General features: G+C 38.5%; 1 protein-coding gene across 1 annotated transcript in view; it reads right to left on the bottom strand.

The window, feature by feature from the left end:
* The window catches only part of COL4A6 (collagen type IV alpha 6 chain), a gene marked incomplete at both ends in the record, with an annotated part of 287,744 nt that extends 276,744 nt beyond the window's left edge, over positions 1 to 11,000 (bottom strand). Inside the window, 3 exons of the mRNA XM_079728096.1 lie at positions 10,389 to 10,440; positions 10,562 to 10,740; positions 10,950 to 11,000. Of these exons, the coding sequence (XP_079584222.1) occupies positions 10,389 to 10,440; positions 10,562 to 10,740; positions 10,950 to 11,000 (282 nt within the window). The remainder of the gene's footprint in view (positions 1 to 10,388; positions 10,441 to 10,561; positions 10,741 to 10,949) is intronic.
* Positions 11,001 to 12,113: the final 1,113 nt, after the last annotated feature.

Raw genomic sequence — 12,113 nt, forward strand, 5'->3', positions numbered from 1 at the left:
ACCAAACATTCACACATCAGAAACCACCACCGATTGCACTAATCTGTGCTGTCAAGTTGGCAATGTGTGTGTATCTGTGTGTATGTGTGTTTATGTATGTGTATGTGAGAAAGAGAGAGAATGAAAGTGAGAGGACAGAGAGAGTAGTGTATGTATACCTAGAAATATAGATTTTCTTGCTATGTCTGTTTAACTGAAGAGTATCCAGAGATGACAAAACAAACTATTAAGCAAAAGGCCACTACTTATTTGGGTACATCAGAATTTTCTCCACACAGGAATAAACTGGAGACTAAGACTGCCATAGCTCTCAATTTCAGATTTTATGTTCTTTTCATTCTCTTCCTTCTTACTGACTTTACAAATAAATATTAAAAACATTGACTTATTAGCAAAACACTTACTTTGGTTTTTATGTTGGGGGTCATATAAGATTTTGTTTGGGGGGACAGGGTCTACTGCTGTAAATTTTTAAAAGTGCTCTAATCATTCTTCTTCATCATTATCAGCATCAACAACAACATTATCATCTATGAGTATGTTCAGGGTATCTAGATGCTGGCAAGTATTTTTGCAACTTAATCTTATCGCCAAGGCAAGGTCACATAAATCTTATAAATCTCAAGTTGATCTTCATTCTAAAGGAATCTGCTACACTCACAAACAGAATTTAGAGATTCTAGGCATTTTAGATTTTCTCTGCCAACTCTCTTTGCTCTGGATAAGGAAAAATGGTCACTCAAAGATTTACAGAGCAAAGGAGAAATACCACTTAACTTTCCTTCTCTCCCCCAGAGAAAATGTGTCTCCCAAAGGACTAATTCAGTCTCTTGGCCAGAAGTCCCAGACATTTCTGGGAAAGCCTGGTCTCTCTGAGGTAAATACTGTTAGAACTTTAGGGCCAGGGAAATTTCCACTGAAGAACACCAACTCCCCCTCAGTAAAAGCAACCATATTGAGAGATAATGGCAAACTAGCTCTATTGTTGTTAGACTAAAGGGAACTGAGACTTCAAAGATGCCTGAAGAGGTGTCTTCAGACATCATCTTCAGTTGGTACCTTGGTCTCTACAGGAAGTCACAAAGGTAGGGCAGCAGAGGTAGAAGTGGCTTTGGAGAAACTGGAACAAATACAACAATTCTAACTCTTCTTCTCCCTTTAGGAAGCTTGAAATACAAATTCAACACATAATTAAGCAATTTACTCTAAAAATGCCCCCAAAATGGGTTCACCACTCATTTTTAGTGCAAAGGCAGTCACAGTGAGTGATGGGAGAAGAATAACAACAATAGTAATACTTTTTCAGCTAATAATACATTTAGTGATTTCTCCTAAGGCCATAATTAATGCTGGAGTCTGTATCCGAACTGAGAAACATTTGGCTCCAAATATGGCGCTCTTTATTTTTTTAACCACACTATAATCCATAAAGGGAAAAAAATCAGGAAATAGACCTCCAGACTTAAAACATGGAACCCCTCCAAAAAGCTGAAGAAAAGACACATACCTCATGACTTACCTAAATTTTATAAATCTGGAAGGGGTAGATATGTGCCACAGGAGTGAGCCCTCCAGGCATAAGGGTTTGCCAGTGCTAGACACAGAGATGGTGGCCAGCAATAACTATAACGCCTATTACATTCCACCAGAGAAATACACCTTAGCGCAGGCATTAGGTAAATGCTCTAAGGAATCAGGAGCCAATAAGAGTGCAGGGTAGGGACTTCCCTGGTGGCACAGTAGTTAAGACTCTGTGCTCCCAATGCAGGGGGCCTGGGTTCGATCCCTGCTCAGGGAACTAGATCCCACATGCATGCCACAACTAAGGAGCCCGCTGGCCGCAACTAAGGAGCACACGTGCCACAACTAAGACCCAGTGCAACCAAATAAATAAAATAAATATAACAAAACAAAACAAAAAGAGTGCAGGATATATCTGGTCCTTTTCTGTTCCTCCAGCCTCATCTCACACAATCTTCCACCTCCCTCCCTCTACTTCCCCCTCCCTGTGTTCCAGCCACGCTGGCTTGGTACTTGCCATGGTCCTTCAAACAACAGGGATGGCCACAGTGTTTGACACATAGAAGGCACTAAATAAATCTTTGTTGAAGGAAGGAAAGAAGGAAAAACAGAGGGGGAGACAGAAGGGTAGAAAGAAGGGGAGATTTCAGAAAAACATTCACTAAACTGGGCCTTAAGGGAAAAATACTAAGTCCATCGGCAGAGATGGGAGGAAGAAAGAGGATGAGAAAAGAAGGGTGTTTCAAGCAGAAGGCAAAGCAGGAGGATGCTGGCATGCTGAGCCAACATCAAAAGCAAACTGTGGTCTAAACATCAGAATGAGAACAGTAACAGGAGATGGGGTTGGATGGGCGGGCAGGGCCAGATGATGATGGGTATGGAGAACTTGGAGTGGCATGATCATATTTGTATTTCAGAATAGGCCCCTTGCTTGCAGAGGATGGCTATCAGGAGAGGGGGTGGGGGGCAGGGGAAGACTGAAACCAGAGGAAGTCAGGTCTGTTTTGGAGTCCAGATAAGAGATGATAAGATGCCTGAATTAGAGAGACAGCAGAGTATAGTGGGTTTTAACCCAAATGCTGCCATTTGCTGGATTTGTGATCTTAGAGAAATCAATTAATCTCTCCGAGCTGAGAATATTTGCCCTATATATTTTTCAGGGTAGTCTTGAGCAGCTAATAAGATAATATTGAGAAAGTGCTTTGTAAACTTAAAGCACTAGTAATTATATGTCATTATTAAAGTGGTAGAAGAGGGAAAAAGAGACAAGGGGGCAATTGAGAAACATGACCATTCTTCTAGACATACAATCTACAAAACGAGAGTCTTGTCCGGCATCTCTTTTTATCAGTTGTCAAAATTGGGAAATACATTAAAAATTTCCCTCAGCATTAAAAGAAATGGAGAATACTTTTCCATAGGGGGATAGAGTGGGGATTTAGCAACTACCTTGTGAATGGTAACTACACATACGTTCTCCCTTCTAATCACCCAACACTCTCAGGAGGAAGGTGTCATTATCCCTTTTTTACTGATGAGAAAATTGAGTCTCAGAAAGGTAACATGACTTGCCTTACATCACACAGAGGGCAGAGGCAGCATTCAAACATAAGTCTGATTCCAGAGTCCTTTCTCTTAAACATTATACCATTGAACAAGGTTGTTATTTTTCCATCAAAGCAACTGTTTTTAGAGTTAACATTTGTAATTCTTAAGAGAGACAAGGAGAAGGCAGTTGTTACAGGCCATTAGGAGTAGATCTGTTTACTCACTTGAAAGTCATCTATTGATCACTTCCTATATGCTTGGCAGTATCCTGGACATTGTAAGTTTGAAGAATGCAACATTGCATACAAACATAGGAATTTCATAACTATGTGGTAGGTTCCACCAAAGGGGCCCAAATAGTTTTGGAAGCACAGGGGAAGGAAGAATAAATTCTTTCTGAAGAGGACTTGGGCTGTTTCATAGAGGAAACAACATTTTATCTGGGTATTAAAGATTGAGTAGGAGTTCACTAGGAAGAGAAGGTGTAAATGGTGGAGAAAGACATTCCAGATGGAGGGGACGGCATATAGAAGAGCAAAAAATGTGAAAGAACATAAAGTAGTTTGGGAATGGAGAGAAGTTCAGTCTGAATGAAGTGTAATGTACACTATGAGTTCGAGAAGGAGAGGCGGCAGGAAAAAACACTCAGACATGAGGCTGGAATGGTAGTTGGGGCCAGATAATGAAGGCCCTTAAATGTGTCAAGCCAAGGAGTATGTACTTTAATCTTTGAAGAAACAAGAAACCAACAAAACTTAAATCAGGAGATAACATAGTTGGATTTGTTGTTAATAAAATAACTCTGGTGGCAGTGTAGAGATTAGAATGGAGTCAGGGGGTAGAAAAACTAGTTAGGAGATTACTTATATATGATGATGAGACTTGGAACAATTAGAATATGAATAGAAAACTGGATTCTGCAGGTTTTTGGTAAAACTAACAGAACTTGGTGGAGATGGAGATAATGAGGTTTGGTGCCTGATTCTATAGTTTCTTGCTTGAAACTGGGTGGATGGTGATGACATTTAACAAAGATAAAAAAGATAGCTGGTTGGAGTATCATGGTGAAGACTAGAAAATAATTTCATGTTCAGATACACTGTGTTTTGGGGCAATACAACATAAGACCTGGCATTGGTTGAGTGCTTATACTAAGCTCTAGCCACCATTTTAAGTGCTTTGTATGTAACAACTAATTGAGATATAGGTACTTAGGAGGTAATTGGAAATAAAGATTTGGAGCTAAAAAGAGACATCTGGGCTGGAAATAAAAATTTGATAGTCATTAATGTATACAAGGCATAGTTAAAACTGTTGAGGCAAGAAGAAGGCAAAGGATAAAAATGCTGAGCAAAACCACCATTTTATGACCAGGGAGTGATGAAGATTGTAACCTCCATGATGGCAAAGATCATGCCTGACTTGTTCACCACTGTGTCACCAGAGCCTGGCATACTATTTAGAATACAGTGGCTGCTCAATAAATAAATGTTGAATGAATGAAATAAAAATATCAGAGGGAATTCCCTGGTGGTCCAGAGGTTAGGACTCTGCACTTTCACTGACGAGGGCTTGGGTTCAATCCCTCGTTGGGGAACTAAGATCCTGCAAGCCATACAGTGCACACCCCCAAAAAAAGAAAAATCAGAGAAGTGTAATGAGAAATAATGAGGCATCGTGACTTGGAAGACAAAGGGGGAAAGGTGGTTTGAGAATGACTAGAAAATGCCAAGCACTACAGTAAAGAAGTCAGATAAAATGGGGACGGCAATGAAACCATTGGGCTTGGCAGTTAGCTATCCATTAGTAACTTGAAAGACGGCAATTTTGGTAGAATAGCCTCCTTCTAGACTGTAATAGGCTTAAGGGTAGATGGTTGTTGAAGAAGAGTAGAAAATGACCAGAAATTTGGTGGTAATGTGATTGAGGGGGTTAGAGTAACAGAGGAAAATGAAGCCGTGGTTTTTTAAAATTTTATTTGTTTTTTATAATGGAGGAGACTTCAATATTGTTTGTAGAAGAAAAAAATATACTAGGAGAGGGATAAATTACAGATGGTAAGAGTAGATAATTGTTCTTAGTTAATTTCCTTGTCAGTTTTCCCTTGGGCATGCTTATCAGGTGTTCTATTTATATTTAGACCTTAAAACAAGTTAGAGCTCTATGATCTGCCTCACTGGGACACTGGTCAGCTTAAAAGGACTTGGTAGTTTAATACAGCATAGTGCTTTCCTAATATCTTCTTTCTAGATGTATATGTCTTGTCATCTACGCAGGATAGGACAAGTCTATACTCCAAGCATGGTGGTGAAATTACGGAATTATGCACAAATTGAGGCAAGCGAACACCAATATGTATTGATAATTGAGGTCAATCTATTTGTTTCATTATTATATTAATGAAGTAATTAGGGGAATAACCCACTTTGCTCCTGTGATTTGGCTTGACTATGATATTATAGAATATAGGGGCATATTTACTGGAGACTCCATAATATGCCTAGAATCTAAAAGGTTGTTGGCACTTGTAGTCAATACAAATGCCCTCACATCTGAAGATGCCTTAGACAGTGACAAATTGTAAAAACCAACTGCATAACTAGATGGGTTCTTTTTCAGTACCATGGATTACTCTGACAGTCTAGTGAAGCCTACAGACTCCCTTTCAGAAAAATATTTTTAAATGTAGTCAATAAAATACATGGGGTTACAATAGAAACCAATCATCAAAATATATAATAAAACAAATTTGTGATATAGTAATATATCTATCTGATTCTTTAGTAACACATTAAATAATATCTATTTTCCCCTCCACTCCTATCTGAAAATGTTTCTTTTGACCTGTCAATAATATAACTACATTATCAGCTATTGCTACCTATTTATGTAGTCATTTGATGGTTCACTTGATGATGCACTCATACATATGTATCAGTATTCCCAGTCACCCAAGATACATATTTGATGTCCATGCACACACACATATATATGTTATATATTCCAATCATTCATAGCTAGCTGATATAGGATATTTGCTAGCAGGCAAAGCAGAAGACTACTTTAAGAATTCATATTAAGAAAATGAAAACATAAGCCACAGACTGGGAGAAAATATTTGCAAACTGTAATATGGTAAAAGACTCGTATCTAAAATATACAAAGAACTCTTACAACATAATAATAATAAGACAATCCAATGTTCAAATGGGCAAAATATTTGAATAAACATTTCTCCAAAGAAGATATCCAAATGGCTAATAAGTACTTGAAAAGATGCTTAATTGATTAGTCATTAGGGAAATGCAAATTAAAACCACAACGAGACACCACTTCACACCCACCAGGATGGCTATAATAAAAATGATAGACAATTACAAGTGTTGGCAAGGATGTAGCAAAACTGGAATTTTCATACAGTGCTGATGGAATGTGAGGTGGTACAGCCACTTTGGAAAACAGTTTTGCAGTTTCTTAAAAGATTAAATATAAAGTTTTCATACAACCCAGCAATTCCATCTACTCAGGAGAAATAAAATATATGTCCACACAAAGTTTTGTATGTTAATGTTCATAGCAGTATTTTTCATAAGAGCCAAAAGTGGAAAGAGCCCAAATGTCCATTCATTGGTGAATGCAAAAAGAAAATGGGGTATATCCATAATGGAATACCAATACTAAATACCAATACCAATACTAAAAAAAAAAAAGGAGTAAAATACTGATATATGCTACAACATGAATGAATTTCAAAAGTATTATGCTAAACACAAAAGATTATATATTAATTGGTTCTATTTATATGAAATGTCCAGAAAAGACATATCTATAGAGGTAGAAAAGTAGATTCATGCTTGCCTAGGCTTGGGGGGTGGGAATAGGGATTAATTAAAGGGATATGAAGGATCTTACTGGGGTGATGAAAATGTTCTAAAACTGGATATAGTGATGGTTGTACAACTTGGTAAATTTACTAAAAATCATTGAATGATATACATAAATGGGTGAATTTATGGTATGTAAATTATATCTTAATAAAGTTGTTTTAAGAGAGAAAAAAAGAAAAATCCTACAGACAGCCCAAACAAGGCAAATATTCCTCTTGATCCTTAGATTAGGAAGGGATTTTCTCCATCTCTGAAAAACCTTAACACTCCCTTCATACTTTGATGACTGTGATTATGACTGAAAATCACATTGGAAAGGACCAACCTGAGCAAGTTACAACTTTAAGAAGTTTGTATTTCAATCAGATCTTGATTTGAATGTGGCTAAAGGCACTTTACCTGTGCTCTAGGCAGAGTTGATAATAGACAGGTGTTTTCTCCCCTTTGCCTCTTCCCCACTCAAATAACTCTCCCGATGGGCTTTGACTTTTAAATATGTCTGGTTGCATTAGATCCTCTTGTGAAAGCAGATTTGGGGCAAAATGGGAAGAAAACATGAGGACCCTGACTAATTTGGGACATATTTTAACTTCTAAACATATTGGCCTTTGGTGAGATATGGATCTTTCTAGTCTCTTCTCTAACATGATGCTGATAATAATTTATCATTAAGTACCCTTTATTTTTAAAAATATTTTTATTTATTTATTTGTCTGTGCCAGGTCTTAGTTGCGGCGTGTGGGATCTTCTAGTGCGGCGTGAGGGATCTAGTTCCCTGACCAGGGATCAAACCCCAGCCCCCTACATTCGGAGCTTGAAGTCTTAACCACTGGACCACCAGGGAAGTCCCAAGTATCCTATCCTTTAAGGAACAAAATGACAACCATTGTCTGAGAAAGTGAACTCCTACAGAGTTAGAGACTATGTTTAAATAAATCTTTGTGTGTGGTGCCTTAGGCACTTAATAACCAAAAAACCATTATGGATGTTCTGAAATTCTAGGCTCTATCTCATTCAGATAAATTGTGAAAATATTTCAAATAAATGAAGATCAGCACTCTTTTAAAAGAAATTTAATGAAAACTCATTATTTAATCCTGGGTTTTAACATTTAGTTTTCTATCCCTTCAAAAGTACTGCTTTATAAACTCTGACAAAGAAAGAACTCAAAAGCACCTAAATGACCCTATCTTAAATGCTTACCAGTATTCCTTTATTGACAACGTTTAACTCTCACAGTGAAGAGACTTTGTCATAGTGAAGCACAACATAGTTCCTGCCAATCTATTTATAAGTTATTTTTCACTAATATAAGTCAAAAAGTTACAAAGAATTCAAATGTTTAAAATCATCTGAAAGGTGAAAAACATTACAAACCCAGATGATGAACTGGAATTGAGAGTAAAAGATGAGAACCAGCCAATATAAATGAGAATCCAGTACAAAGAGTACAAAGGAAAAAACTTCCCCTCAGCAAAGTCACCTTCTGAGAACTTATCCTGTTACTCTCCTCTTTCTCTTTGCCATTTTTCCAAAAATTAAAAATTAGCTTTACAATGTCAAACATATAATGCAGAAGTAAATAATAGGTGAATGAAGTAGTTATGAACTGAATGCAAAAAATAAAGTACTGTCAGTGTATCTCAAGGTTTATTTTAGTCTTACCAAGGTCAGTCACACTGACATAGCAGGTGACATGGTAAAACAATGGGACAGAATCTAAAATCCACACACCACAGTAGTGCTTGACTTTGGAGACATGCTTCAATACTTCTAAGAAATGAAGACAACATCCTCTAGTAACTTTTAAAGTTATCAAGTGATAGGATGCAGTGTTTGGGCAATCTCCATAGAATGATTTGTTAATGCTTTTCCCAAAATTACACTGAATATGATCAGCCAGAGTCTGAAATAAAGGTTTTACTGGAGGGTATTCTGCCGAAGCATGATATTTTTATAAGTGGCAAGATTCCCAGACAAATTGTTAACTAATCAAAACCTGGCATTTTCAATAAATGTAGTATTGAGCCTCAAGGTAACATATAACTAAACTTGTATACTGCAGGAATCAGAAAGAGAAGTGTGCAGAAAACTAGATCAATACCTCTGCTGACAAAATCTAGAATTTACTTACATAAAAGCTGATGTTCTGAGTTAAGGGGTCTCAAAACATTAAAAGTCAAGTTTTCTGGCATCATCCTCTTTTCATAAGAGAAGTCATTTCACTTTATTCTGATATTTTCTTAAAGACATATACCAGGACAAGGTAATCCATTTTTTTCCCATAAAAGTATTAGGTAATTTTACTGGGTTGAATTAAGTATGGCTCTATAAATAGTATTTTAAAATATTTAAAGTATTAAAAATAGAGCCAATCAGTGAAAATTGTCAAAACTCACAAAGTAAATATTTGGAATATATATTTAGCTGTCATATATATATACACACACACACACACACACACATATAGAGTACATGCATGACTTTGGCAATTATTAAGAATTTTAAAAATAGAACAGTGAAACAGTACTCAATAATTAACTTCATATTTGAACTCAATGATTAACTTAATTTCTGCAGGCATAAGTTGCTAGTGAGTCTGGAAAACTGCAGCATCTCTGATTATTCAGGTCACGCCACCTTTGGTAGCTTATCCTAGTAATTCCATTGGAATTACTACTTTCTGGGATCTATTAAACTTTTCTTGACCAAACACCTACAGAAATTCCTTTGCCTGCAGTCCCTAGCTGATTTGATGGATGATATCTAAACAGCCTATGAAATGTTAACTTTTAGAAATTTTTTTCCCTATTCTAACCACTTTAACTTTTAACTTTCTGATGATAGAGAAAACCAGTAAAAGGAAACATCAGGCAGAAACTGAACATCATCTAGTAGTATCAGTGCAGTTCAGGCAGTTAAAGAATCCAGATGTTGTCACCTGGTATTGTCACAGGACTCACAAGAAAATACTTAAGTTTAACTTCTAACAACATTCTCGGTACATCCAAGTCCCATTTCTTGGATACTCCTCCCACTTTCAAACTTGTGTGCCAACTCATGTTCTTGTAAACCAGGGAAAATTACATTTCTTCTGCCTTGGAGATCGATACAGAGAAAGGCATCAGATGTCAGTCATCTTTAAGTCGTCCGGGAAGACGCTCAGAAATGCGTGCCTCTTGTGTCTTCTACTTTTATTTTCCCAACCCCTTACGAAGGTTTGGAACAGAAAGATGCCTGAGTCCCAAAGGCATTAGCCTGACACTGTGCTATTCCTTTCTAAGAACCCCATTAACTCCCAGTAGAAATGAGAGTGATGTGAACTCCTTTTCATGGCGCAACCCTCTGCAACCCCCTAACACAAACACAAGAGGTGGGATGGGGAGGAGGTCAAAGGAGGAGGAGGGAAAGGGGTCGGGAGATGAGACTCACCGCTCCTGCCAGTTCCTCGGTCAGGCACAACGTAACCAGGAGAAGCCACAACCTGAAACGGGAGGGAGGGTGAATAACATGGGTTCTCTAGGCTCCGGGGTCCTGCGTCTGCCCATAGACCCCCGACCCCTTTTAGCTGCCTGCCCCCACTTCCTATGTAATGACAGAAGTACAAGTATAGTCCCGGTCCGGCAAAGTAGCCCAGAATTGGAAAGACGAGAGGAGCTCGGGGCAGCAACAGCTCACCCAGGGTGCATGCTTGCGGCTCCTCCGGAGCTGGGTCCCGGGAGACTGCTAAGCGGCTCCGCGGCCCCGGCTCATCGGGGCTCCGCTGATGCTTGGCGGCTGTTTCCTTATTCAAGAGGATGGGGTAGGGGGGCAAAGTGGCTCACTTCTGAAGAAACTAAACTCAGCTTCTAGATAAAGAGGTGCCCCAAAGGGAAACACGGTCAGCGGTGCCCGCTACAACTTGCCGCACTCAAAAGACAGTTCCATGCACCAGGGGAGGAAGGAATGGAGGGGAAGGGGGCGGGGCTGTCTACTGTCAATCATCCCCCCTACCTCGGGCAGCCGGTCGTCTTTCTCACTTTCAGGCACCTCTACACATAACATTCCCACGCATCTCCACAGCTTCATGCACAGGCCCACAGGCCTACACAGTAAGATGTAAGCAACTGTGCATCATACACTTCCTTAAAGCACTGTTAATTGTTACACATATACAGATTAAGGCATACTCCTCCCACATAGACAAATGGGCCTTTGCACACTTTCCCAAATGCATATCACTCATTCTAATTTATTGTACACTAAGCTCTTGGGGTGGTGGTAGTTTCTGGGGTTGTAAAACTACCCTTAGCTGAGCAGAACCTAAGGATAAGTGGGCCCCGGTGATATAGGTCCAAAGCCCTGAAAGGCGCTAAAGTGGTAAATTCTAGGGTGTGAGATAACAACTGTTCTGAAGAATTCGTCAAGAAATCCCTGAAAGATCCTCCAAGGAGTCCACATAAAATATTTTCTGGGCCTGATGGTGCTTAAAAAAATCTGTATGTCAGAATTACCAAAGTAACGTTCAAGTCTACTTTATTTGGGAGACATCAATTCAACTGCCACTAACTCCATACAAATATTTCCAATTAAGTGTCCGTGTTAGTGTTAAGGAAAATTGCACTAAATTTATTTAATTCCCTACCCTAAATCTCTCCGAGAAACATCTGCAATGGGAGTCAATACCTTTTATGTTAATCAGTATGAGGTAAATATTAATTATGGCACTCAATGTAGCTAAAGAAAAAAGATATGACTGTATTACTATAACATCCAACCACATAATAATTACTCATATCTACTGAACGCTCCCAAATCTTATATGAATATAATACGCATAAAGTCTTCACACACGTATACGTACGTTCATTTTCTTAATTCTTCAGCTGTAAGCATATATTTAATTATATAAATATATTTATATGTTTCTAATATTTGCACATTTTCTGTTGTATGGAGAAACTCCCTCCTGTGAGCAGGTGGAAGGCAAACAACCCCAGCAGCCCTGGGAGCAGGCACCAAAATTTGTTTCTAATCATTAACAATAAAAGGAACCGTTCTCTTAGATCCCTCCGCTACAAAAAATAGTCCCAGCTCAGGTCTATTTGTAATTGGCTTTGCTGCTCACACCAATGAGAGTGGAACTGGGCAGGGAAAAGGAGTATCAACGGAAGGTGC

Source organism: Hyperoodon ampullatus (genome assembly GCF_949752795.1).
Source record: "Hyperoodon ampullatus genome assembly, chromosome: X".
In the NCBI taxonomy this organism is placed as follows: domain Eukaryota; kingdom Metazoa; phylum Chordata; class Mammalia; order Artiodactyla; family Ziphiidae; genus Hyperoodon; species Hyperoodon ampullatus.